At 41.2% G+C, this 27,954-nt stretch overlaps 1 protein-coding gene across 1 annotated transcript; it reads left to right on the forward strand.

Annotated features, from left to right (window-relative positions):
- Positions 1–27,954, forward strand: PCSK1 (proprotein convertase subtilisin/kexin type 1). The gene is made up of 14 exons (XM_055699900.1): positions 1–337; positions 2,452–2,556; positions 6,055–6,165; positions 8,460–8,606; positions 9,054–9,130; positions 11,012–11,100; positions 15,142–15,314; positions 17,589–17,801; positions 18,942–19,042; positions 20,021–20,254; positions 21,735–21,892; positions 23,894–24,027; positions 25,851–26,012; positions 27,504–27,954. The coding sequence occupies exons 1-14, from the start codon at positions 158–160 to the stop codon at positions 27,864–27,866; spliced, it is 2,247 nt and encodes a 748-aa protein (XP_055555875.1). The 5' UTR covers positions 1–157; the 3' UTR covers positions 27,867–27,954.

Raw genomic sequence — 27,954 nt, forward strand, 5'->3', positions numbered from 1 at the left:
ACTCATTTCCATTTCGGCTCCGGAGGGTCTGGTCGCCGCGCAGCCCCGGGCAGCCGCGCCGGCAGCAGGCAGGGACCCGCGGCGCCGCCGCCCGCTCTCCCGCGCTCGCCTAGCAACGCGGCGCCCCGCCGCCCGCCGCCCGCCGCCCGCCGCGGCCATGGACGGGAGCCGATGGCCCGGCCGGTGCGCAGCCCTAGCGCTGCTGGCCGCCTGCTGCCTGGCCCGCGGCGGCGGCGCCGAGCGGCAGTTCCTCAACGAGTGGGCGGCGGAGATCCCGGCGGGCCCCGACGCCGCCAGAGCCATAGCGGAGGAGCTGGACTACGACCTCGTGGGACAGGTATAGCCGGGCGGGGGGGGGGGCGGCCGCGCAGCCCCGAGGGAGCTGCCCCGCGTCGGCCTGCCCGAAACTTGTGGCCCGGCTGCCGCTCGCCGGGCGCCGGGAGTTTGAAACCCCCCCGGCCCGGGTCCGCATCTGGCGGGCAGCCCCGCGACCGGCCGCGCACGGCGCTTCCTGGGGAACCGTGCGGGGCTGGGCATGGCGCTTGGCGCTCCCTGAGGGGAACAGGCAGGGTCCCCGCCGTTCACTGAGGAGGAGACCGGGCAGGGATCAGGCAGGGCGCTCCCGCTGCTCCTGAGGGGACCGGGCAGGGATCAGGCGGGGCGACTCTGCTCTCCAGAGGAGACCGGGCAGGGATCAGGCAGGGCGCTCCCGCTGCTCCTGAGGGGACCGGGCAGGGATCAGGCGGGGCGACTCTGCTCTCCAGAGGAGACCGGGCAGGGATCAGGCGGGGCGACTCTGCTCTCCCAGAGGAGACCGGGCAGGGATCAGGCGGGGCGACTCTGCTCTCCCAGAGGAGACCGGGCAGGGATCAGGCGGGGCGACTCTGCTCTCCAGAGGAGACCGGGCAGGGATCAGGCAGGGCGCTCCCGCTGCTCCTGAGGGGACCGGGCAGGGATCAGGCGGGGCGACTCTGCTCTCCAGAGGAGACCGGGCAGGGATCAGGCGGGGCGACTCTGCTCTCCCAGAGGAGACCGGGCAGGGATCAGGCGGGGCGACTCTGCTCTCCCAGAGGAGACCGGGCAGGGATCAGGCGGGGCGACTCTGCTCTCCAGAGGAGACCGGGCAGGGATCAGGCAGGGCGCTCCCGCTGCTCCTGAGGGGACCGGGCAGGGATCAGGCGGGGCGACTCTGCTCTCCCAGAGGAGACCGGGCAGGGATCAGGCGGGGCGCCCGCGCTGCGCCTCAGGGAGCCGCGCAGGCACAGCCACTGTCCCTAAGGGGACCGGGCACTGTCGGGCAGGGCACCGCGGTCTCCCTGAGGGGACCGGGCACTGTCGGGCAGGGCACCCCCGCTCTCCCCGAGGGAGCCGGGCGCGGCGGCCCTCCCGCAGGAGCCCGGGCCGGAGGGAGGCGCGGGCAGCCCTGGCTCCGGCTCCGCGCCGCCCCCGCGCCGCCCCCCCGCCCCGAAGGCCCTTTGCCACCGCGGGGCTCCTCTCCCGCAGGCCCTCCTGCCGCTTTTTTGGGATGCCGTGACGTCAGCGTTGTTAGGGATGAGTAACCGCCTTGAGGTAACAGCCTCGTCCCACCTCCAGACGGGGGTCCTGCGCCAGGCGGCGCGTCTGGCAGCGCTGGGCATCCCGCGCCCCCGCTGCAGAGCTGCCTCCCTCCCGCACCGCGGCCCGCGGTCCCCGCCGGGTGGAGGACACGGCCCTGCGGCGGGGCCCGGTGCTGCGGGCAGCCCCTTCCCGGCCTCCTGCCCAGGCGGGCGGGCGGTACGGTCGGCCCCACAGCCTTGGCACCATCATGTTCTTCAGGCTGTCAAACGTAGGTGTGATCCCGCCGCCTCTGCGGCTTTCTTTCTGCCTCTGGAGTCAGTGGATTCGCCCTCACTGACTTCACACAGCCCCTCCTTAGGGAAGAGGGATGTTTAAAGCCAGGACGGTACACCCAGCGTTCTGGGTGACCAGTGACTGCGCAAGTGAAAATGCCAGTTCAGTAGGTGCCTGTACAAACAAACCCTGCAGTGAAGTTTCTGAAGTGACATGAAGCTTTTTACACCTGTTCAGCTGGAACCCAGGAAAAGCAGATAAAACTGGAGTGTGACATACATAAAACCTGTCCTCCGAAACATGGTCATGTCAAGGTATGTCCATGAGTATACCAGTCACTACTACAAGTGCCACGTTACTGAGTACTGCAGTAGTAACAGCTGCTACTTCACTAGCTTAAATGAAATTATTCCTCCTATTTCTTCTAGCAGCGAAGAGACTGTGATAAGCACTTGCTACTTGAGGAGTGTTGTTTAGTTCAGACTGAAATATCTAAAGGCTAGTTTCTTGCTCTTTTGTCTTTTAAGCACAATGAATTCAGTCGAGTTGCATTTGTTGGTATTTGTTTGCAGTGGGGAGATAATCATCTCTCAATACTTAAAGTATGGCTGTGTCTTACAGATTGGATCACTCAAAAATCACTACCTATTCAGACATAAAAGCCATCCAAGACGGTCTCGAAGAAGTGCCATTCATATCACTAAAAGACTTTCTGACGATGAGCGGGTGAGTGTTATATTTATTCTTTTTTATGCGCTCTGTTTATTCTGTCTCCTTATTGCTAGCTTTGTAATGAGGTCACAGGCAGGCTTTCCTCATTTTGCAATTCTAATATATTCAGCCATCCATACTCATGCTGAATAATACTTTATTATTCTGTCATTAACAGGCAGATTCTGACCCTCCCTTACCATACTTTTTGCAAGTGCTTTCCAAATGAAGATTTAAGATATGCAGCATTGCAGAGGCTTGGAATTTTAGATGTCGGTCTGTCACTGATGAAAATACGAATGAGGAACCACAGGGCTTGATTCAAAGTAAAAATTATAGATGCAGTAAGCTTAATCAGGCCACGTCTGTGCAATTACCATGGGAATTAGGTTTGGTTTAAAGCAACTGAATAATTACCATGGGAATTAGGTTTGGTTTAAAGCAACTGAATATTCAAAAAAAAAAAGGAGATGGAGGTTAAGGGCTGAGGTTTTGCTGGATTCACTTCTATGACAAGCTAAAACCCTTGCTCAAAGGATCCATCACATGTTCTAGGCTTGCAGTCTTTTGATACACTGGGATCACACAGCAACTGGGGAGCCCGCACACTGGAGAGCTGGGGAGCTAAGGTACAATCCACTGGTGAAACAGACTCCCCCTTTATTTGACTTTATTTAACAGAGAAGCATGTCTGTTTGTAAATATATTGAAAAAAATGGGGCGGGTGGCAAATTGAAGAAGCAGACCAGAATGCTGTTAACCCCTCTTTAAAAGCAATTTCTGGCAAATTTCAAAACAATGGAGTTTGAATTTCAAATCAGCATTATTGCAACAAGCATTGTAAAAACATGAGCAGTCCAAAACATGAACTAAACTAGTTGTGAAAACCAGAAATATATCATATGAGGAGGACAAAATCACTTGAGAATGAGCAATTGGTTATCAGGAGGTTTTAGGTGCAAGTGTCTTCTAGGAGGAAATACTCTATATGTAGCTACAAGAGTTAAAGGAGGAGGTGAGACAGGGTATTTTTTTGCCTGTTCTGTTTCAAAACTGTACACTCCCGTCTATCTCCTTGCAATCATTGGTTTAACAGTTAAAGGCTTCTAGGTGAAATCATTCTGAACTGGGGATGTTCAACACCACAGCTTTAGTGTAAATCAGTGTTTTAAGTTATACCCATACCTATGATCAGATGCTCAATGGCATCAGATAGTACAGTGTTCACGAGCAGAGCTTTGGTTGCAGTTCCTCCCTTTTTTGGACATATTACATTGAATGCATCTCTCACACAGGCAAGAATGACCATGTTTAATATGCCAAATTCTAATGTCATAAGTAGAATGGAAGCAACTGTGTTAGACGCATGACTGCCAAACATTGCAGACTTGCATACTTGGATCCAAAACCAGAGCTTCAAAGTGCTGCAGGTGATTTCCTAATTTGAGTCTAATTTCCCTGTTATTTACCATCTAGTATGCAAATTAACTGTGTGAATGAATTGGATGTAATTATGTCAATATAAGTATATAAACACAAAGCAATCATGTAATGCTGTGTAGTTGGTTATACATGGACCGTTGCTCCAAAGAGCTACTCTAGTTCAACAACAGCCTATTTTAAGAGACTTAAATTCAATCTTTAAAAAGGGAGAGAGAAGGGAATCCTGCCTTTGTTTGTGTAATGCTTTCATGAATTTTACGGTATGTTGTGTGAAAGCTGGGCTAAAACTTGGCTGTGATCTGAATATTTATCTGCTTCCTATGGATGTCCCAGTGTTCATTTTAAAACAGGTAATAGCTGTGAATATATTGAAGGGATATAATTATCTGGTTCCCTAACTTCTTCCAGTATTTGCACTATTCTTGAAAGAGACCTGAATCAAGTTTATCTTCATTGCTTTGTATCAGAGACTGGAGGTTTGGCACAGGGCCTTTGGTTTTTGCTGTAGGTGGATGGTTGGAACTTCACCCAGCAGCTAAGTGACAAACATTTGGCTTGTTTGTCTGATACATGTGCTTGGTAGTTTCAGCTCATTTCCCTCAGTGCAGTTGTCCACATAAAAAAAACCCCAACCAAACAAGCATGTAAGTTGTCAATTGTTAATTACTGCTGGGTGGTGAGGAGGCCAAGCTTTGCTGTGGGTAGGAAAGAGAGATAAAGGTAATTGCTATAACCTGTGCCCAAGTGTGTATGGCCCTGGATATCAACAGAGAGCTTTAAAATACTGATACTTGTATGCGTGTATTCATCTTCTGTGAGTGACTTTGGCTTGTAGGGGTTTTAACACTAAATATATAGCAAAGGGAATAGCATTAGAGAGCTTTCAGTGAACATGCCTGGCATAGCTACTGTTTTAAAGGGTTTATGTTCTGATATTGAATTTTCACTAGGCTCTCACTAGGAAATCGTATTTTCATCAAATCAAAGTACTTTTATTTATCATTCTAATTTCTCAGTCACTCTTATTGTTCCATATGTGGTGATAGGTGTAAGGACCATAAAGCCATTCTGTGACAGTAGAGAAAAATAATGAAATCTATTCAGACATTCAAAGCAGAAGGTTAGATCCAAGGCATCCTGTTCACTTGAGGCTTGCAGCAGGGTGCTGGCAATCTAACGAACCTGAGTTTGCTTTGCTCATTTGGAAACTGAGATCAAAACCACTAGCTTGATCTGTGTCAGAGTGATGGTCCAGGTACTAGCAATGAATAACATTTTATTCGCATTTCCAAAAGGAGCACACAGCCCAGAGTGAGGTGTCAGAATTAGGGTTTGATTTGAACGGGGTTTAGTAACGTAATCAAGGGAACTAAGTGGGATACACTTCTAAAATGCAACCTAGGGACTTAGAGATTGCTGTGTCCATGCACAAACACTGTGCAACTCCTTGTATCAGTGCTTTAGCAAAACACCCTGAAGCATTTTGGCTTTCAGTTGCCTTAAATGGAGTTATGCCCGTGATAAAGTTAGTCCAATATTCATAGCTTACTAATTGATCACACTTCAAAACACCACTGGGAAGGAGACGTGAAGGTCCAGCTGGGCGATGAGTAGCAGCATCATTATAATTGCTAGACCAAAGCCAGAGATAATCTTTCTCCTTTCCTTTAAACTCCCAATAGAAATAGATAGGGATTAAAATGTAGGTTGGAGAAAGAAGCAGGCTGTGGTTTTGCTTGTTTTGGTAACAACCACTCTTTAGATAACCTTCTAATCATACTGCACATTTGGTATGAAAGCCTGCATTGTGTGGCACTCACAGGAGATCTACTGGTAGCTTGTACTTAATGATTTTCTAGGAATTGATTCTGTAGTATTGTGATTTCACCAGGTCCTCCTCCCCGAAGTATATTGTACTACAGTATAAATAATCCTCCTCCCTGCATCAAACTTTGCTCATTTTGCTTTAGGCATCAAAGTTTTGCTGTGTGAGGAATCCACTTATCTTTTAGGCTGAGAAAGTCCTCACCTGTGGAGGCTTACTTGTCATATTTATACAAATAATTGTAGGTATCATGGGCAGAGCAGCAGTATGAAAAAAAGCGAACTAAGCGTGCCACCATGAGAGACTCAGCAGAAAACCTTTTCAATGATCCTATGTGGAATCAGCAGTGGTATCTGGTAAGATTTTGTTTCATTGTGGAACTGGGGATGGTGAATTTCAGTTGTGCTATCAGTTGCAGTATTGTACTAGTATCGGAATGATTGCACTGAAGACAGTAAATGGAAGGCTACCTCCCATTAGCATAGGCTATAAAAATGGGAGATCTCCTTGCATAATATTTCCAGGCAACCTTCTATTTTCTTCAAAGTGTCGTTTGTACAAAGATTCTAAAAGGCATTTCAGGCTGCTGCTTAGGATGGGTGTTGATATTAGAAAGTGCAACAGTTAAAAGCTGCATTTATGCTAATCTAAAAGTATTTATTTGCTCTTGGCATATAAGAAGTCCCTTACATGTCTGAAGCTGGCCCTGTATTTCTTTATTAAAATCAGCAGTGCAGAGTGCATGCTCCAGACGAAAACAAAAGCATATGCATGTATGTGACAAGCACCTTCAGACTCTTGGATTGAAATAGAAGAGGGTCTCTACAGCTCACATGTTCAGAACCTCAAAGGAAAGAAATTTCCTGAGGTCTGTAGTTTCTGTCTGCATGTGGTAACTCAGAAATACAGTTGGTTATTGGTGTTTCATATGGCTTCTTTCGAGAGTCTGTATTTCCACTACACAACTAGCTGTACCTTCAGCCTAGGCTTCATTGCTTTCACTCAGAATAGGGATGGGACTAAAGGTGGGTATAACAACTCAAAGAGAATGGTCAAGCACAAATGTGGCCCAAGTAGCAGGAAATACCTTTCTTGCTCTTCATTTCAGCTTAGAGAAAGCAGACCAAATGCTAGGCTGTTTGTCTAGTGTTTTACCCTCTCTTTCCTGTGCTTGAGCTAAGAAAACCAGATTACAAACCACATAGCATAAAATATTTCTATGAAGAGGCCTGCAGACTTCTTTTCAACATAAAAAATGGTTTATCTTTAAGAATCTAACTTTTCATTGAAGCTGATTTTCTGTTTGCTTCTTTGCCTGTATTCATTAGGAAGCAGGAAATTTCCAAGGTGTGTTGGACAAACACACAAACACACACAGAATTCAAAAGAGCTGTTTTGTGAAAAAAGCAATGCCCTGCATTCCAGGAGACATAGTTCCTTTTTCAACCTTTCTGTGGTTTTCATTCTTTTCCCTTTAGTTTTCACACAGGAAGCAGAAACATGTTTACCCTTGTTTGCAGTACCTGTTGAGTTTTTTTTCTGATTAAATGCATGAATGTGTTAAATATTTTCTTCCAAAATATGTTCCTTTCGTTGTAGTAAATAGCTTATTATTGCCTTATTATTAAGCTTTGATGGCAATTGTTTCTATCTCTGTTCAGTGTACCTTCACACATCACCAGAAAAAATGATTATTTGATGGATTCTAGAGAACAAAACTTGAAGCCTCTAATAATTCCCTGAGTGGCAGCAGTCAGAAAATAAAGCATAAAATGAAGGAAGGGTAATACCCGTAACAAATTTCTTTTTCTGAGTCTCATATTTTATGCAATGTTCCTGCAGATACAAAGAAACGAAAAACCTGTGGTCAACTAATGCAATTTTGCACAGAGAAACAGAAAGAAAATGCTTTTGTTTACATCCGTGTTTTTATGGGGGTTGTAAGCAAGTTCGCTAGATTAGATGTATGTACTGCATATTTAACATTAAAGAAGAAAAAAAAATCTATTTAGGAGCTACTCTTCAAAGCGCTTGCTGTGGAAGAGAAGGCTGTAGGATGATTCATGCTTCCAGTTGATTTACCACAGGAACATTAATGAGGGTAGTAAACAGAAAGTTGTGATTCAGCACAGTTGTTCCTAACCAAACGACTACCTTAATTGTTTTATCCATTAATTATTTTGCTCTGGCTAACTTGAATGTCAAAGGAGAAAACACATTTGGAGAAAATGCAGCTCACTGTACTGTGGGGCACTGTCTTGGCTTCTCATCAAGTGAAAAGAACAAACATAGCAGGTCTGATTATTAACTCAACGTTCCAAGGTTCATGGATGCATCCCTATCATTCCCATGTTTCTGCTGCCTGCCTCCAATAAATTCCAGATGCTCTTTGTTTAGAGGTGGTCTTCAGAGTTCTTCAAGTAATGGGGTAAATCTTTCAGTGCTACAAGTATTTGAAGAAACTAATTTTTGTTTTATCTTTGCAAAATTTGAGCAAAATGTGCAAGTTCAGGCTGGGATGGTTTAGAGCATCTTTAGAATATGAGTTTGAACCTGTGTGGTGTAAATGGATCAAAATGTTGACATATTTTAATCCTTTCTGTCCCCTAGCAAGATACAAGAATAACTCTTAATCCTTTCTGTCCCCTAGCAAGATACAAGAATAACTCCATCCCTGCCCAAATTGGATCTCCATGTTATGCCTGTATGGCAGAAGGGGATTACAGGCAAAGGTGTTGTCGTCACAGTACTAGACGATGGCTTGGAGTGGAATCACACTGACATCTACACTAACTATGTATGTTTGGGTGTTAGAATGCTATGGAATAAATTAATCAATTGTAAATTTGATTGACACTCTTCTGAAGATTGCTTTCTGTTCTGTAAGTTGGCTCTGACAGCACAGAGGCTGAAATATTTGTCTTAGGCATGACTTGGAACCTGGTTTGTGTCACAGGAAGCTGAATGTTACTTCGCAATGTTAGCAGGGTGGGGGTTTTTGTCTTGTTTTTCCCCCAGTGGATTTAGTTCCCAGGCATGTTTGTATACAGTGGTTTAATGCTGAATTACTAAAGCCATGTGAAAAATGTATGGAATTGTTAATGCCCATCAAATTCTACCAGCTTGATTGCTGTCAACATAAGGCATACCAAACAAATAAATATGGACTCTAGAGCCCATTTTGTTACATGTTTTAAAATGCAATTTCTAGTTGTCTGAATTAATTTTTTTTTTTTAAATGTAGGATCCAAAGGCAAGTTACGATTTCAATGACAACGATCATGATCCCTTTCCTAGATATGACCCAACAAACGAAAACAAGTGAGTAGCCTCCTAGTTGTGTGAAGAGAACAAAACAGTACATTATTAATTTGTACTAAAGCAGGGAGATGTAGAGCCAGTTTCCCAGGACCACACCCAGACAGCTTTCGAATATTTCCAAGAAGCGAGACTCTACAAGCTCCCTGGGCAACCTGTGCCAGTGCTGGGTCACCCTCACAGTGAAAAAGTGTTCGTTGATGTTCTGAAGGAACCTCTTGTGTTTCAGTTTGCACAAACATTTGCACATAACATTGGCACTAACACTGGAAACTAAGGAAATTAAATTCCCAGATGAAGAGCTTCATAATTGTCGTCTGCCTATAATGTCCTGAATTTCTTAATATGTTTGTATATGTAAGGTTCTGATACATTTCTGTAAGATGAAGGGAACAATCTGTTCATTGTCACCGTGTGTGTTTCAAGAATGATACCTCCTAAGCAGATTTTGACTTTAGTTCTCTGCCTTGCTCTGCGAATTTTAAAAGAATATGTCTTTTATGAAGGCCTCTGGAAGAGACTGTGTCTTAGACGAAGCTACTAAGAAACCCCTCCCTTCGTATCAGCTTTTGTAGCTAAGGACACTACTTTCTGGTTCTGGCTCTACCTTTTGGACCAACAGAACATCTAGCCCAGTGCATGTAATGACAGGTGAAGTCAAGCTTCTGACCTCTCATATGGGTGTGACACACGGTCAGACCTTGGAGGAGGTTACATGCAGTCCTGCGACAATATTTCTGTCTCTTCTGAGGCAAATAGAAGCTTCGTTTAGACCAGATTTGGCCTCCATGTCCTCAAGGTGATAACCTCGGAAGTTTTGAAAGGCTTGAATGCAAGACAACCAGGCAGTTCACATAGTGGGCTTGTGTGTCTTGGAAGGAGAGAGAAATTTTGTCTGATACCCTCTCTAGAGATACTTCTTTGATACTCTGTAGAACATGTTGATGGATCTGTCACACATAGGTGTGTCCATGGTAGTTCAGGTAGGGGTTTTGTCCATCAGAAGGAGAAGAGCATGGACCTCTGTAAAAGCTGGTACACAGAAGAAAGTCAATTTCTTAAACCAATTAGGATGCTGCTACTCAATGAAGATACAGTAAGAAGCTGATGCACTGGTTCCCTGTTGTCTATCAGACTATACAGTAGCACCCACAACATAAATCAGTGCATGGGGAAAAAAACAACGAATACAAGGGTGAATATCCCATGAATAAGACATCTGAAAAATGACATTTCTACTTTGTTACAGCATTTTGTAAGAGCAAGAAGCCATTACCCTCTTGTTCTGGTGACATTGTCTCTTACATCTACCTGTATTACCTCTAATCTTTACTAATAAGTAAATGGAGTTCAGCCCAGAAACATTTAGACACTTCCTTGAGTAACAATCTGTAGCATTAAATAACACAACTCTTCTACAATCTTTTATGATTACACTTACATTAAGGTTTTCTGTGTTGTGGAATGAGAATCAACTGTGGCAAAAAAGAACTGCATAGAAAATAATTGGTTACAAGAGGAATGCAACAATGGTAAGGATGCTTTAAAGGCTCACTTTCTGAAATCCTAAATAAATGCAGTCATTTAAAAAGAAGTATCTAAATGTGTGATGAAAAAAGACCTGTCTCATATTTCCTTCTGAAGTTTAGCAACTTTTTAGCCCCATATTTTTATGCTACTTTTGCACTCTACTGAAATACTGGTAGCTAATAGGTCTATGGACTTCAGTGTAAACTAGGTAAGATATTTATCATCTCTTCACAATGATTCTTTGATCATTCATTTAAAGGAAGACTTCTATCAAATCAAGAAGGTTAGCAATGAATCTTTGTGTACATTACACAAAGATGTTATAAGATGTTTATTCTTGCTATATTTATTCAGGCATGGGACACGGTGTGCAGGAGAAATTGCTATGCAGGCCAACAACAGAAAATGTGGAGTTGGAGTAGCCTACAATTCAAAAGTTGGAGGTAAGAAAAGGAAAATAATTAGATGTCTAATATGTATGGAACCAGACAGATCCTGTGAAATGCTGAGTGTTTTCAGCTACCATTAATCTGAAATACAAATGATCGGTCCTTCTCAGAAAACATCAATCTTGAAGTATTAGGCTAAAAAATCCTGTCTGGCCATAGTGCAGAGTGTTACTTCTATATGACAGCATTCCTTGAATGTCAGTGAACTTTCTGGAATTTGGTTATCAGTTGAATATAAGTAGAAACAACAGCAACAACATTGTAGGTGGTGATGGTGATGATAATAACACCAACAACAGTAGTAACTAGTAACAATAAGCAATAATAACAGCAGCTACAACCTGTATTGTAACCAGAGATTAGACTGTATCTTTTAAGGAAGGATGAACCCACTTATTATAATTGGTTATCCTAGAAGGAAGTGGCATTGGGGAGGAGAGGGACTGAGTGGAGTAAAAGTAAGAATATACAAATCTATACCCAGCCTTTCTTGCAGCATATTGTTTCCATCTACACAATTACATTGGAAAGGTCATGTCAGTCAAGATACTTGGAAGTGCTGTGGTTTTTGTTTTCAGCAGCTTACTTCTCTACTATCATCATAAGTTAATTCTGAAAATAAGTAGTCTTGCTTGCCGTTCAATCAATGCTGCCTTTTTTTAAAGCGGTGACTAAAAGTTTAATCCATTAGAGGTTTATGAAATAGTCATGATCACAGTATCAGTTGCAAATGGTTATTTAGCTCAGAGGAAGATACTTGTACAGTCCTAGTTTTTCCATTGCTCCCTTTTTTCCTTTTAAACAAAGGGACGATGAGTGGCAATTGACACCCATAACTGCCTTTCCCACCATTTCAGTCTTATGTTTGTAGGTTCCCATTTACTCTGCTGAGCTGTCATAGATGTCAGCCTTGCAGTCTGCCTTTGCCATAATACATTATTCTGTCATGCCCTGTTTAAATAAAATATCTCACTCATAAGATGAAGATGCCAAATTTTCAAAGCAGGGCAAAATGGATGAAGCTGCGAAGATGGCTGAACTCCCGCTGTGCCCATATTTTAAGGCACTTGCATCTACAGAGAAGATTCTTCCACAGTTATTTGCATATGCTTTGTGTTCATTTGCAAATGGAGACTACAGATCTGTGCAGGAGTGATTTGTCTAAAAACATGAAAATAACAGGAGAAAAAGCAGTCCAGCAATCCACATCACTCAGAAAATACCTGTGCAGGGGAGGAGAAAGATTGAAAAGTGGAAAGAAATTGTAAGCTGTTAAATATGACCAGCCTGATTAAAGTAGGGACGTAACAAAAATACATTCAAAGAGCAATGGAAGGTAGGAGTAGTCTTCAAAAGATTCAGGTAAATCTGGAGTGGTAAACATTGGAAGGATTTTTTGATCTTCCAAGCTATACAGGATTCATTTCTTCGTGGGCTTTTTTTCTTCTGGTTTTTTTTTGTTTGTTTGGTTTGGTTTGGTTTGGTTTTTTTACATCCATGAAATGACACATTACACACTTCTATTTGACATTAGTTCAGGATGACTTCTCTAAGTGGCTGTTTGCTTGTAGCAATTGCCATATAGGATAAATCCAGCGGTCCACAACCAATGCCTTCTCTCTGCTAGTCAGCAGTAGCTGCTTTAGGGAGAGAAACCCTGATGTATGGAACACCTTGTTCTCTAACCTGCAGCATCAGAGGTTGTTTTAAGTTTGTCTTGATGGGTAAAACAAAACATTACACTCAAAATTTTTTGTTTTCTGTGAAAATACTGACTTTAATAATCCTGAGTGCTCTCGCTGGTCACATTGGTGCCTGGCTGTATTTGGAAACCTTGATTAGTCTCGGTACTTTGTGGCTGTGAATCCCATAGGCTTTTCTGTGCGCTGTGTGAAAAAAAATTAATGCCAGTTTTCAAAGTGACACCTTTCAATGTTCCTTAACGTTCACCTCTTGTTCTGTATAGAGCTAAGAAGTGTGTGTGTATTGATTGCCTCTGGAGTAAAGCAGGATGTGTATATTTTCACGCATACCTAACCATAGCACTGTGCTATGATATTTCTCTGGTGCTGCCATGGAAATCAAATGATTAAGAAGCTCCATTTTACAAAGGACTGGGCTGAGAGTTCCTGCACAGTAGCGTGTGGCTAAAAATAGCCTTCTGCCAGGCAGATACATGTATGTGTCTGAAATTACCTTGGGCTTTGCCCGCTTTTGATTTTGTGGGACTGATGATGGGAGCAAGCATGTGCAAGAATAGGAAAGAGTTTATGCAAGAGGGCGTAAATGGAGTGCTTAAAGAAATACCACTGCAGTCATCAAATCCCCGAGTTTTAACAAGCAGGATTTTTGGTGATCACAAAGACAAGACAGCATTTTTTTCTTGAACTGTTTTCATCAGTATATTGTCAGTGTGCTTTTTTTCTTCCTTATTACATTATTTATCAGCAGAGCTGGCTTTGTCTTCTTCTGTGGGAAGTATCTGTACACTACTGTCTGCATTCCCAGTATCTCGTTATGTGTTGCAAGCTCACACCCGGAGCTTGCAGTTATTTCCACACAGGCAGATCTTTGCTCACAGTGCACTGGTATGAGATACTCACAATTCTGAGCCAACTGAAAAGTGACTACTCAAAATTTTATGAGTGTAAGCCTGTCTAGGGTAAGTGGTGGGTTTGCCACCTGAGGCACAGGATATACCCTTGATTCTTTTATTCTTTTCCCAGCTTTGTAGGTGATAGTGGAGTAGCAGTGGTTGAGGAGATAACTCCTTTGTCTGTTTTTGCCACTAATTAATATGAAATAATAAAGCCCAGCTTTATCTCAGAGTTATTACAAGTCTTAGAAGCCAGTCATTTGGGAAAAGAATTATGCTTATAGTTTTGTGGGTTTTTTTCCCTGCCTGATAGTATAAAAAAACCAAGACACTGGGCTGCGAGGGCGAAGGGATTTTTTTTATTATTTATTATTATTATTATTATTGTTTTAATAGAATCGCCACATTTTGCCTGCCGTGCTTTGGAAAAATCCTCATTTTGTGGAAAATACTAGAAAATGAGTACTCATAATTCACCAACTGCTGATAATGGTGCAGCTGCTGTAGTACTAACTTGCCAAGTTCAAGAGAACCCAGACATTTTTATTACTTGAAAAAACAGGCTGAATCCTGACTGCTGTGGCTCTTATATTGCTGCTGTTGCTGGGAGAGCCATGCCATAGTGCGCATTTTGACAGACTTCCTCTGTTTCTATCCTTCTGCAGCACTGGAAGCTAAGGATTTGCAGAGCAAGAGATCCAGTGCAGGTGAACTGCTGTCTGCCACTGAATTTTAAGTACCACTGAGATCAGGCTTGCTCTAAAGAAGATTAGATCATGCAGTTTCTAATAAAATGTTAATGGCTAGATATCTCTACCGTCTCTGGATTGCTCACAGTAGAAAAAATGCGGCAGTAAAACAAGAGTGAGAATTTTTTGTGGTGCAGATTGAAGAGCTAGTGTAACAGCAGCATCACAAAGACAGCAAATCTTTGATGACTGTGAGGACAGAGTGTTTTAGTCAGAATATTCAGAGCAACACCTTTGAACTAAACTCTTAAACATAAAAGTAATGTTGACAAAACCTGTTTAATTTTAGTGACATTTTGGCAGTTTGAGAAGCCTTTATTACAGATTTCACAGAGAGGAAGAAAGAGTCAAGGAAATGCTCAATGCAATAAGAAAAAGCAGGGACAGTAAGCAAAACGTCATCATCTTGGGTTTCTGTAGAGAGAGAGAAAGAAGTAAATAAGGGGCAGCCAATATTTTAAGAGGGTTTTTGGTTTTTTTAAATGTTTGTAGGAGCACTGAGCTCTGCAAAGGAAGCGTAAGTGCACTGTTTCACACTGACATGGACTGTCCTCAGTATTACATGAACAGCAGTAGGCTGTGTCTGCAGTAGTTACGATTTAATTTTGCTGGCAACTTTACCAACAGTTAACAAAGACAAAGAGGAGGGAACAGAAAGTAAATCCAGTCTGCTGCTTTTTTTCTGTTAAGGTATACGAATGCTGGATGGAATAGTCACTGATGCTATTGAAGCCAGTTCCATCGGTTTCAATCCAGAACATGTGGATATTTACAGCGCAAGCTGGGGCCCTAATGACGATGGCAAAACTGTAGAGGGACCCGGAAGGCTGGCACAGAAGGCTTTTGAGTATGGGATTAAACAGGTATGATGCTTAAGAGAAAGATACAATGAAACGTGGCAGAGAACAGAATTTTAAAATGTTTGATACCCTTATGGTTTCTTCACTCAAACATATTTGAAAAGAAGGAGATAGATTTTAATGGTACAAGTCAGAGAAATTACCAGCCAGAACAGGACTTTTAAAAAAGCACTTGCTAGAGCTTTCTAAGCTGGTTTTAAGCTGCTATTTGCCACAGATAAGCTTTCTTTTTCCATCCTTACTTTTGCTGCCTTTGTCTTGCCCTACCCCCATCCTTCTCTGCTGCTTGTTTTGCACTGAACAGTAATTGGATTTCTGCACTGAAAGCCCATAAAATATAATACAAAATTTCTGCTTTGTGAATATTTTGCTGGGTGAAATAGTGATGCATTTTAGCACCCTGTGGATGGGCTTGTATTGTGCTAATTGCATTAGTTTATAAATTGTTGTGTATCATGATCCAATTAAAATGAAGATAGTAAAAATTCATGATGAAGAGTGGTGGAAACACTGTTTTTACAGTTCTTTTTTTGTATTATTCTCTTTAGATCTGGTTGGATGATAAGCAGGGTGCAAACTGAGAGCTACCAGGGATGTATTAATAAACTACTCTTCTTGGCAGTGACGTGAAAAGATACCTAAAAATGGGCAGGTACTAATAGAGAAAGGAAGACTGAATCAGAGATGGGAGAGGAGGGAAACTGAGGAAAGTTTGAAAGACAGAAGCAAAGAAAAAAGATTTTGGGAATAGGGCAGTTAACATTAGCAGACAGGAGAGAAAAAGAAAAAACAGTCTGACAGCTGACAAACATACTTTGAGGGAAGAATGGAGACCAAGAGGAGTGGGCTGGTGATGAACAGAGTTCTAAATCCATAGGTAGACAGCAAGAGAAGAGAGATTTAAAGGCAATAATTAGGGTACCAATGTTCAGCTGTCTTACTCTGAAAAAGCAGGTTCTTTGGTGAAGAATGTGTCGTGTTTTACAACTTGTTTTATTAGTCAAGGGGAGCAAATTTACCCATTCAGTTGTCAGGTTGCCTTTTGCAAGGATCTAGATGATCTCCTTTCTGCTTAAAGTCAGCCAGAGCTGGGGCTGCCAATGACTTTCATCCCTGTCACCTTACTGCTGGCCTGGTAAAGCACTGAAGCTTAATCTTAGCCTTAAGCATCTAAGAGGTGTCAGTAGCATTCTTAAGTGAAATCAAAGCAGGTGTTGTACATATACCAGTGCTTTTCTGGACTGCAGCCTTTATTCTCAGAGAAAGATACTATCTCATTTTCTGTAATTGACATGGCTTGTCCTTCCCAATACTTTTCTTCAATGTTTTTTAAATGTTTTTAACGTTTCTTCTAATATTTTAAGTGCTGCAGTGCTTTAGCACTTGCATGAATAACTTCAAATTGCATCTGTGTGGGATGATAAAAATCTGTATTTCAACTGCAGTTTCCAGTGAATGTACATACACATTAATATTGAACAACACAGGAACTTCTGCTTTTCATGTGGAACATGCTTTTTTCCACCTGAAGGACTAGCATAGCTTAAGACCAGGTAGTGTGATACGTGTTTCCCCTATGACAGCTGTGCTGGTTTACATGCTGTCAGCTGCTGGCATTGGTTGTTAGCTTACTGCTCCTGCATTACACACTGGAGACCAGAGCAGGGAATGAATGTGGTTATGTATGGAGACTGTAAGACCCTTCTGTAAGAGAAGGGAGGGTTTCCAGTCAGATGCACTTGCTGGTTCAGTGTGTTTCAGCAAAGGAATGACAACTGTGAAAGGCTTCTTTACAAAAAATAAGTTGGTGGAAAAGTCATATCACTCACGTCATTCATACTGCTTACCCATAGCTCTGTGATTACAGGAAAGACAACTGAAATAACCTCTTGCCAGTTCTTAAAAATAATGGGCATTTTTCCTAGAAATGGTCGGGAACAAAACATCAGCTTGTGGGAAAAATTACCTGTTGAACACAGACTGTGGTTTTAACTTAAAAGCCTATTCTGAGGAAAGTTGCTGTACCTGGAACACTAAACCTAGACCAGTCAGATAGAGATATACTGTAGGATGTGAGGTAGGATAGCTGGTTTCTTTTATCTCTGTCTTCTGTAGTGCTTATGGAAAATCATCCTTTTCTACCTGAAAATTATTAGGCTTAGGGGAGGGTGGGGGTGGGGAGGAGGGGTGGGGGGAGGGGTGGCAACACCACTTGGTAAGAATACGTTGCAGGGACTGATATCTCTTTTGATAACTACTCATTTCCATTTTCTCTAGGGCCGAAATGGGAAAGGCTCCATCTTTGTATGGGCTTCTGGAAATGGAGGCCGTCAGGGTGACAACTGTGACTGTGATGGTTACACTGATAGTATCTACACTATCTCCATTAGCAGTGCTTCTCAGCAAGGCCTTTCTCCTTGGTATGCAGAGAAGTGCTCTTCAACTCTGGCCACAGCATACAGCAGTGGGGATTATACTGACCAAAGAATTGTAGGTTGTTTTTACCAGATTCAGAACAAATATAGAGATGTATTGTATGTGTAAATAACAAGTGAGAGCTCTTGAATGCTTGGTTTCAAGCGCCTGCTTTATGTTATGTTTCATATGCTTAGTGCTTTTGCCTTGAAACATTGAGGCATTTGTAATACAAAAAGTGATTGTATTCCTGGAACATCTTCTACTGTGAAGCAATGGCTAAACAAAATCATTGTGTCAATGCAGTTAAATCGGCATGCTGAATTTGTCTGCTGTTTGTGTATGACAGAGCTCTCTGCATGGTTTCATACAGTCCTTTTCTTCGGAAAGGGCAAATGAAGAGAGACAGAGAGTAAAAGGTAAAAGAAGTTAGTGTACTGCATGAGTCAGTACCTCTGGTGTACATTGCTTTTGTAAGATTGCAGCAGCCAACAATAGTGCTTCCAGATCTGTGAAAGGTACGCAGCAAGCAGGCGTATCAGTCTGTGTACCTTCGTTAACTGTGCAAGAAAGAACTTGTACTGAAGAAAATTGCTGTGATAAAATAATGTTGAAGTACCTATAATTTTTGTTCAGCCCTGGTGGGTGATAATTTTACATTAAACTGCACTGATGGGGATTAAAATGATGTCATTCCAAGTTAGCCAGGAGATCAGTCCTTCCTAAGTGCATACTTTTCATACCCGAGATGTAGATATATGTGCAGATGAGTTTGGTGTTTAATTTCCAAATAAAGCTTATGTTTCATTGCAAATTATAGTTCTGCTGAAGAGGGAGCAGAACACCAGTACTAATCCTATGAGCAATTTTCTAGCAAGCAGTAATTTTAAATGTTCTAGGCCCAACACAATGATCTGTTTTTATGATTCACCAGTAAGCCTGAAACACTTGATTGTGAAACCTTAGAATAAAATAAGATACTCAGTGTGGGAGTATTTTGTTCCAACACAAAGCATTTTGATACAAAAATTATAGTTGAAGTAAAAGAGTGGATTGAAATATGAACAGATTTAAACATCCATCACTTCTTCTGCTGGTGAGGAATGTATTAATATGCGCCAAGTAAAGGATAAGTGATTATTTTGTGAGTGTGGATATGACTGTATTTACAACTGCTTATTCATGCAGTCTGGGGTTTTTTGTTTTTTCTGTCAGACAAGTGCTGATCTTCACAATGAATGTACGGAGACTCACACTGGGACCTCTGCATCTGCACCACTGGCAGCAGGAATTTTTGCTCTAGCATTGGAAGCAAAGTAAGATGTCATACAATTACCTTTGAAACTCATCTCTCTCAGCCACACCACCATCTTCCCCAAAATGCTATCTGTTTGAAGACGCACCATCTCATCCTGCAGCTCCACTTGTCGGTCAGACTTGCTCAGCCTGATGAGAAAAATAAGCAGCTACTTGCCTCAACACTTTCCTAGCAAAGCAGAACCCATATAGGTAAAAAGTGATGACTGAGGAATTTTAGTCTATTTTGTGCATTGGCAACAATTGTTTACTGAGTTCTGGTCAATTGCACTTTAAAGTGGTGAGGCTGCACATGTATCAGGAGAACGTAATTTGAAGACAATAGGTTGAAGGAGTTTAAGTCTCTAGTCAATTTACAGAACCTTTTCTGCTCATAACGAGACCTAAAATGGAAGGTACCCAAGCCTGACTGTCAGAGCGGGCAGGGAGCAGGCAGGTTCAGATCCTGTAGGGCTGGTAGCCAGAATGTACGACTTAGGGTGAAAAAGGACAGGACAGGACAGGACAATGGCTTTTTCACAGAAGACACTTCAAGTATTAAAGACTAGGCTTAGTACTTAATGGTGTAGGTTCAGCTCCATTTTCTATTGCATACTCCTTTGATGACGTAAGCTGATATACTTAGGGCCATATTTTAAAAAATAGAATTAATCACAGAGAGAATCAAATACCCTGTGAATTTTCAAAGTCCAGTTCCCATAAAGACTGGTGAGAAATACTAGTTTTGCTAGTTAACTTTAAATGCCTGAATAATTTTGAAGAATCTGACCCTAATCTTGCTAGATACTCATTCTTCATTTACATGGAAATCTTGTCTACCTGGAGCAGTATTGTGAGGATAAGCATTGTGATATGATGTGTATTTTAAAATAATGGGACGCCATATACATTTAAAGCATGTTTGGCTGCAGTCTAATAATTGAGAGAAAAATGATAGGTAGCCCTGAAACAATTAACCAGGTACATTTTCTCAACAGCCCAAATCTAACATGGAGGGATATGCAGCACTTGGTAGTGTGGACCTCAGAATACGATCCACTGGCTGGAAATCCAGGATGGAAAAAGAATGGAGCGGGACTGATGGTCAACAGCCGCTTTGGGTTTGGACTACTCAATGCCAATGCATTGGTAGATTTAGCTGATCCCAAAAGATGGAAAGGTGTACCAGAAAAGAGAGAGTGTATTGTCAAAGACAAAAGCTTTGAACCAAGGTAAGAATTTGCATTAACTAAGCTTATGTGTATCTTATTGGAGCCTGAGGGTTAATATTCTGCTCAGCTTGCTCTGAACCAGACTAAGAGATTTCTTGCAATTCATTTGGTTTTGCCTTGCTGTACTCCTCAGGGATAGGCAAAGAGAATTTGTTTGCTTGCTTTTTTTAGTGTTAAACTGATGGAAATTGCTAGCATGAAGCCTTAACAAAGAATAAGATTATTATGTCTGCTTGTGCAGCCAGCATATAGGTGGATGATACTGAGACTGAACCTGATCAGATAAGATATGAATACTTAGACCTCTATCAGCAGATGGATAAAAAGATATCAGGTTTCCCAGTGCCTTTTTTGAAAAGAAACATCTGTAATTGCTCTTAGCAATTCTCCTGTGACAGGCATAATATATGTTGAAATCAAGGTCATACACTGAGCTTTAGTCACCTCCCTAACACATTTTTTGTGAAACGCAAGTGTCTCAAAGGCTCACTGAAACGACTTACCAGCCACATTCACAAGTACTTCCAGCATAGTGAGCCTAAGCTGAGCTCAACATACAGGTAAGTTGTAATTAGGCACTAAGCTGGTTAATTAATAAGGGTATCTAGATTGTTTTTGCCTCCACTTGTTCACTTACTGATTTATTGTCTAGAAAATATATAGCGGTTTCAAAGATTGAAATAAGTGCACCAAAAATCTCTCTGTAGAAACATATTATAGTGTTTTGGAGTGTCACTGCTTGGTAACCTTTTTATTTATGCTGGTTTACTATCAATTTTCTTTTATGAGCTCTTTCCTTTTTACAGAGTGTTGATCTGGTACTGATGGGTGTTGTACTTTATGTTTTTTTATTGCAGTCCTCTATGCTACATTATAAAAAAAAGATCCCATGACTATGAATTTAGAATTATTTACATGGTAATTTAGATACCCCATTTTCATTAGAAGTAATGGAAATTGTGCAGAGAAAGCTATGCAGTGTATCTTTCTGAAAAGAGAATGGTGCAGAAGTTGGCTTTTTTTTCTTGAGATGGCATTGACTCCAAAGGGTTAAATCAGCCGTGCCTGCTGCAGTATTTTAATTGAATGATAAGAGCCCTTCTGGAGATCTGAATATAAGTGATACAGTTGTGTGATGTAGCTGCTTGCAAAGACTGGTTTTTTGTAGTCTCTGCTGGACAGCAAAGCGTTGACGGAAACCCTTGATGATCAAACTTGCTTGCTTCCTTCCAAGGTGTGTTGTACAAGTCTGTCTTACGCAGTGCCTATCACTTTTTCCACTTCAATATTATCTGTGCTTCCAGAACTTCCTATGTTTTCGACTGCAGCATTCAAAACTATAATGAGTGTGGAATTTGTCTTTACTTCTTCCTTTCTCATCCTTCTCAAATGGGTGTTAAATATGTCATTTACACTTCAGATAATGATCCAGAATCAAAAGTTTCTGTGAGTAATAAAAGAACTCCTGTAATTTTGCCAGATTATTAAGAGCAAATGAGGAAGTCATTATTGAAATTCCCACAAAAGCCTGTGAGGGTCAAGAAAACTCCATTGCATCTCTGGAGCATGTGCAGCTTGAAGCAACAATTGAGTATTCCCGTAGAGGTGATCTTCACGTCACTCTGGTATCTCCATCAGGTACAGGAGGCAAAGGCATGCCTTGCTTGTGTTGCTGTAATGTGTAACGTTTATTTAATGAAAAAAAAAACACCTCTGTGTTCTTCAGTGGTTTTAAAAAAAGAGTTAAATATATTCTTAGGCAAATCTAGTGACCTCCAACAGGAGCTGTGAGGACAAAGCATCCTGGGAACTAGAGAACTGGTTCTCTGAAACCCCTTTTGAGCCTTCATGTGTTCTGGGCTATTTTTGTGAGAAGAGGTTTGAAAATCATACTTCAGGAAATGAAGGCACTGTTTTTCATATGTTTTCATTCTGGCAACAGGACCTGACAGTTCATGGCAGACAACAAATTATAGTTCAATAGTGCTTATCAGCCTTACTGTGATTTAACAAACTAATGGAAAACTGAGGAAATCTGACTCCCTAGATTTCATGTATCTGTGTCTCCCCATCGGTGTATTTAAAAACATAGTGTCTGTTAGGCATCTTAGTACATCTATACTAAATGTGATTGAATATGGCAAATTATCTTGGCAATGCCCTGAAATAACACCATAAGGAGAAAAAAGAAAACCAAACCAGGAGAATGAGTATAAACGACTTTGTAGAGAGTAACGTCTCTTAGGTCAACTAGTATTATTGGGGAAAAAAGACAAGCTTTCAGGTGTGAATTTAAACATTAAGCTGATCTAATTTACCGATATTAAAGGCTAGTCTAGTAATTCACAGATAATAAATCACTCAGCCTTGGTCACATCATTATGGCAGGACCTGACTAGAGAGCAGGCTTAAGATACTGTATATGCAGTATATTTCCAAACCCTGCTTTGTCTGGGATTCCCTTTAAGACTAATCTTAATTCTCCCTTTTCTGAGTTTACTTTTTGTCCTATGGGAGCAATATTGCTGTGAGGTGTTTTATCTTTGACTCTTGGTGATATTTTCAAATTTAATTCCATCTTAGATAAGTTTTAGTTTGGGAGTGAATATATGGACTGTCTCTAGGTACATCATAGAGGCGACAGCAATGGTAGCTGTCATTCTACCTTTTGTAGAGGTATTTCCCTCCCACTGTTCTCTTGCTCATATGTAGGAAGCATGGTTTCATCTTAGAGAAACACAGCTTTTTGAAAGACTGACTACAGTAATATGTTCTTCATCTTTGTATTTCTGTGGGTTTAGCTGAGGCAGCAATAGTCAAGTGCCACTGCCTCTGCTACAGTATCATGTTGCCATCGTCGTTAAACTGTTTATCCCTTGGTTCTTGTTTTTTTCCACTTTTCTGCAAAACAGTGCTACCGAATGTATGTCATTCCTTTTCTATATTTATGGTGTTACCTGTAAATGTATTTATAGCTTGTGATCAGGCTCCCTAGGGCTTCATTGCTCCTTATTATGTAAATACAGTTCCCTTGCTCTCTCCTTTTAGGCAAACAAGCACAACATATTTCCTGCTGTGCAGTAGAATCTCTTCTGCTGCAGAAATACTTTGTCTACTGCAGCAGTTTTGTAATAATAATAACAGTACAAATGCTTTTCACCCTGTTGGAAATCCAGGCTGTAACAACTTCCATCCACTCAACAAAACCAAAAAAAAAACCAAAACCAAAACAGTGATGAATTCAGGGTAAATCTTTGGTTTCACACCACTGCATGAGCTGGTTTGCCTTCAAAACTTCCATCTCAGAAATTTCCTTAACTGTTCTTCAGTGGAAAATGCTGGTTGTTTCTTACGTTACTTTATGTGCATGCACTACTTTTTTCTGTTAGAGAATGAAAACTGAGCAAGATGTACCTTTTTAGCATGACCTAATGTGATAGTTTTTATGCTTTTAAATACTGCTGTGAAAATAGTTAAAGGAACCACTAGCTCAGAAATAGCATGTGTCCCATTCCACAAGCCACTGTTAAATAGTGTATTTTCCAGGTTACCTATTCACTAGTGTGCAAGCTGAGCAATGGGAAAAGTCAAAGCCGGCATGTAAGAAGAGTCACTACTGTTGATCTTGCACTTACACAGGGACCAGCACTGTCTTACTGGCTGAGAGAGAGAGAGATAAATCTCCCAATGGCTTTAAGAACTGGGACTTCATGTCTGTTCATACATGGGGAGAGAATCCAACAGGCACCTGGGTTTTAAGAATTACTGATGTGGTAAGTATGTACATATGTTAACTAGCTGTGTTTGGAAACTAACACAGATAAATTATCACTAACCACTACCAAACATGTTGAATACCGAGTCTTCTCATTAAACAAGCTACAGCAAGAGTGTATTTAAAGTAAACATCCACCTGGTTTAAAAATAAAAGGAAAAAGTAGGGTCAGATATTCTTGTTCTTTACATAAGTGCAAAGCACCATCCTCACTTCACTGACATGTACCTGTCAAAAAAAAAATTGTGCTTTTGTTTTCCACACATTATATGTCACTGAAAGAAATCACTTAATATAATTTTCTGTGATTCATGGAGTGAAATATGTAATCAGATTAACCTATGATTAACTGCAAATTAGGTTTCTCTGCAGAAAAGAACACAGGATAGATCTAGTCTTCTTTTGGTGCATGTGTATAATTTTCATTAACTCAAAACCTTTTGAATTAATGAATTTCTGGTGACCTCAGAGAGCTGTTCTGATGTATACCTTTCCCTAACTCCTTTCTTAATTACTGCCAAACAATGTTTAAGGATTAAAGCCAAGAAATCTACACATATGACAGAAATAAGTTTACTAAAATCACCTGGGAATACAGATTACAACAGTGAGACACCAGAATAAAGCTGCTTGATAGGCAACTGAAAAATCATTCCCTTTAAAGAGAGGGTGATGAAATGCACTCATCTGTGGAGAATTTCATTAAAGTTGTCTGCTAATAAGCTTGTCATTAGGGGTCAGATCGTGCCAGAAACTGAATGCTTCCTATCAGACACTGAGCCTCCAACCCCTGTTGGCCTCAAATTGTAAACAGGAGGATAATGCCAAGTACTCAGCAGATGGACGAGGCAGTAGAAGTAAATATTATTATCAACCATATAGTGTTAATACTGCAGGCTTATAGATAACCCCATGGTTACAGATATCCTGTCCTTTGTATTTAATGTAATGCATTTTTTTGGAACAAAGTTAAGCTGAGCATTTTGCTTGTAATTATCTCTCATTTTCCATTTTCAACTGAAAAGTTCATGAAACTTAAAATAAACCAAGCTTTTTGTCCTCAAGCTTTCCTCAGCTTATAGGGTTTTGTGGTTCCTGAAATACGTTTTCATATTAATGACCCTAATTGAAATCACAGATTCCTGGGCAGAGTTACTTATAATTTAGTTGTCATGTAAGTTGCGTATGTAAACTTTGGTGTAGACTTGTATTAGACAAGAAGAGCTTCAGCAGCTATCTTCAGTCACTAAACAACTGAGCAAAAATTCTGAAAGAAGCTTTGGTAAAATAACATTTTAGTGTTCTCTGTACTTGTCTCCCACTTTCTACTATTTAAATACTGCTACCAAAAATAATGGACAAAGCATGTATTGCTCACTTCCACATGCTGTGTTTCAGATTGCTGTGGTACACCACTACAGAGTATTATTCCAAATTGCTATTCCGATGTTAACTTTTGTGAGGAAATTGCCAAGGCAAGGAATGGCTTATTGAACAAATCCTATTAACACAGAATACTACTTCAGTAATTTTTAGCATTCTGTGTTGTGACAAAATTCTGTTCATGGTTACATGATTAATTAATAATTATATTGCATCAAAATGTGTATTTTTTGAGTAAAGCCAGTGTATTAAATCCCACTTTCTGATATGTCCTGTCTTCAATATACCAGTCTTTTGTGCTTACAAATCATTGTCTGAATTTAGATAGTAAAAACCTTACAATTTATTTTAGTTACTTCCATCTACTTTATGATCAAGTGTCCTGTCTCCTCTTCTTACGTCCTGAGAACTTACGCTAATGCCACACTTGTCTTTTAGTCCAGAAGAATACAAAATGAAGGAAGGTTTGTAAATTGGAAATTAATTTTGCATGGCACTGCTACCCACCCTGAACATATGAGGCAGCCACGTGTATACACATCCTACAATGCTGTGCAAAATGACAGAAGAGGAGTGGAGAAGATGACAGACTTTGTAGAGGTAGTATTAAAGCAGGTTTTTTCCTTACCTATTTTTTGATTTATAAGAAAACGATACATTTTCCTAGTAATAATACACATATTCTGTATTCATTCCATCTAACCCCTGACCACTTTTGAATTGTGTATTGTAATTTTATCCATATTAAGAACTGATAGTTTTATTAATCTCTGTTTTCATTTGCCAACATCTAAGGGTTTTAGGGTGGTGGGAGGATATTGCTACTGAAGCAGTGAACTCAGTAGCTAATGTAGTTGAGTGGTACAAGGAGGGAGGAACACATCTCTGACAGACACTCTATATTTATGTAATTCTAGTGAGAAAAAGTGTCACATCTGAAAGGAGCTTTGCCTGCTGGAGTGCTTCCAGGGAGCTTGGAAGGAAGGTAGTAAGAAAAAGACATGACAAAAGTCAGGGACTCACTGATTCAGAAGGTGTGGTTAGGTGAATCTGTTGCTGCTAGCTCCATTGTCATCCCTTCTTTACCTTTCAGGCGGAGTGCTCTAAACATACTACAGGCTTCTGACAGTGACAGTGGATGCACAGGCTGGTAGCATTGTACATTCTCACAAAGCTTGATTATGTCAACATCTTTGGAATACTTTATTCATCACATTACATCAGTTTGTCTCCCTATTAAGTAATTAGGCCATCCATAATGTACAGAGAGGTTAACCTTCCTCAGCCAGGTTATGAAGAAGATTGAAGGGGACATGATTATGGTCTTCAAATACATTAGATAAGTGTCCACCCATGTGGCAGCCATGTGCAAAAAAATAAATTGGAAGAAAGTAAAAGTGGATTCAGGAGGTATTGGTGAACATAAATAAGAACCAGATGAACATAAACCGGATGTTTAGTCAGGAAGACAATCCTAGTGTAAATGAGGAAGCTATGCAGCCACATACTGCTGTGTCAGTGTGGGAGGCATAATAAACACTGCTGAATCATGCCTCTCACCAACTGTACATCTGTATCTGGCATTAGTCTTTGAAGATCTGTGTCATGGCCCCTGATTAGCCATACTTCACTGTCCTTTCCCAGGTGAGATCACCTACAGAGAAGGTTTATATGGAAGCACTGGTTCAGTCCTTTTCACTAGGGTGTGTGGCACAGTCAGAGCTGCCATCTGCACTGCATATACTTCCTTCAGTTAGACTGCTGAGGAGCTGTCTCCCATAGTACAACGAGACATGTCTTTTAATACTGGGACAAATCCTGTTATAAAATGACACGTTGTATTCTGCCAATGTGGAGTCTGAATTTATAACTTCCTACATTGTGGGGAGATTTGAGATTTTCTGCAATAATGTCCTTTTGGTAGTCCGTTTTGGTGTATGACGGTCTAGTTCTTTTCTAGCTGCTAAGTGGCTCTTGAATGAAAAAATAACATCTACCCACACATAGACGGAAATCACTAATCAGAGCAAATTTTAATCCAGTCAGTTTTTCCTTGACACCTAACCTTTTTTATGCTAATCTGTATTCTAGGACCATACAACACAGGAGAACCTGAGTGAAAAAACAGAAGTCACAGAAGATACCAGCAGCAGCAGTGACAAAGCAGCAGATAAAATCCCATCAGAGGCAATGGTACGTTTGCTGCAGAGTGCTTTTAGCAGACAGATGGCTCAGAAGCGATTGCCAAAGAAGACTGCAAGTGAGAAGTCAAATATTCCATATGAACACTTCTATCGAGCCCTCGAAAAATTAAACAAGCCCTCCCAGTTGAGAGACTCAGAAGAAAGTCTATACAGTGACTACGTTGATCTTTTTTACAACGCCAAACCATACAAGCATAGAGATGACAGACTGCTGCAAGCGTTGGTTGATATTATAAATGAAGGAAACTAAACTACAGGGTATGGCACTGAGTTGGAAATATTCATTCTCCCCACCCTACACGTAGGGTTGTTTTTCTTTCCAAAGTCTGTTGTATGCT

Source organism: Falco cherrug, chromosome Z (assembly GCF_023634085.1).
Source record: "Falco cherrug isolate bFalChe1 chromosome Z, bFalChe1.pri, whole genome shotgun sequence".
Classification (NCBI taxonomy): Eukaryota; Metazoa; Chordata; class Aves; order Falconiformes; family Falconidae; genus Falco; species Falco cherrug.

Coding starts and splice junctions, on each gene's coding strand:
- PCSK1 (XM_055699900.1), top strand. CDS start 158: ATGGACGGGAGCCGATGGCCCGGCCGGTGCGCAGCCCTAGCGCTGCTG. Junction 6,166..8,459: donor GGAATCAGCAGTGGTATCTG/GTAAGATTTTGT, acceptor TCTGTCCCCTAG/CAAGATACAAGAATAACTCC. Junction 11,101..15,141: donor CTACAATTCAAAAGTTGGAG/GTAAGAAAAGGA, acceptor TTTTCTGTTAAG/GTATACGAATGCTGGATGGA.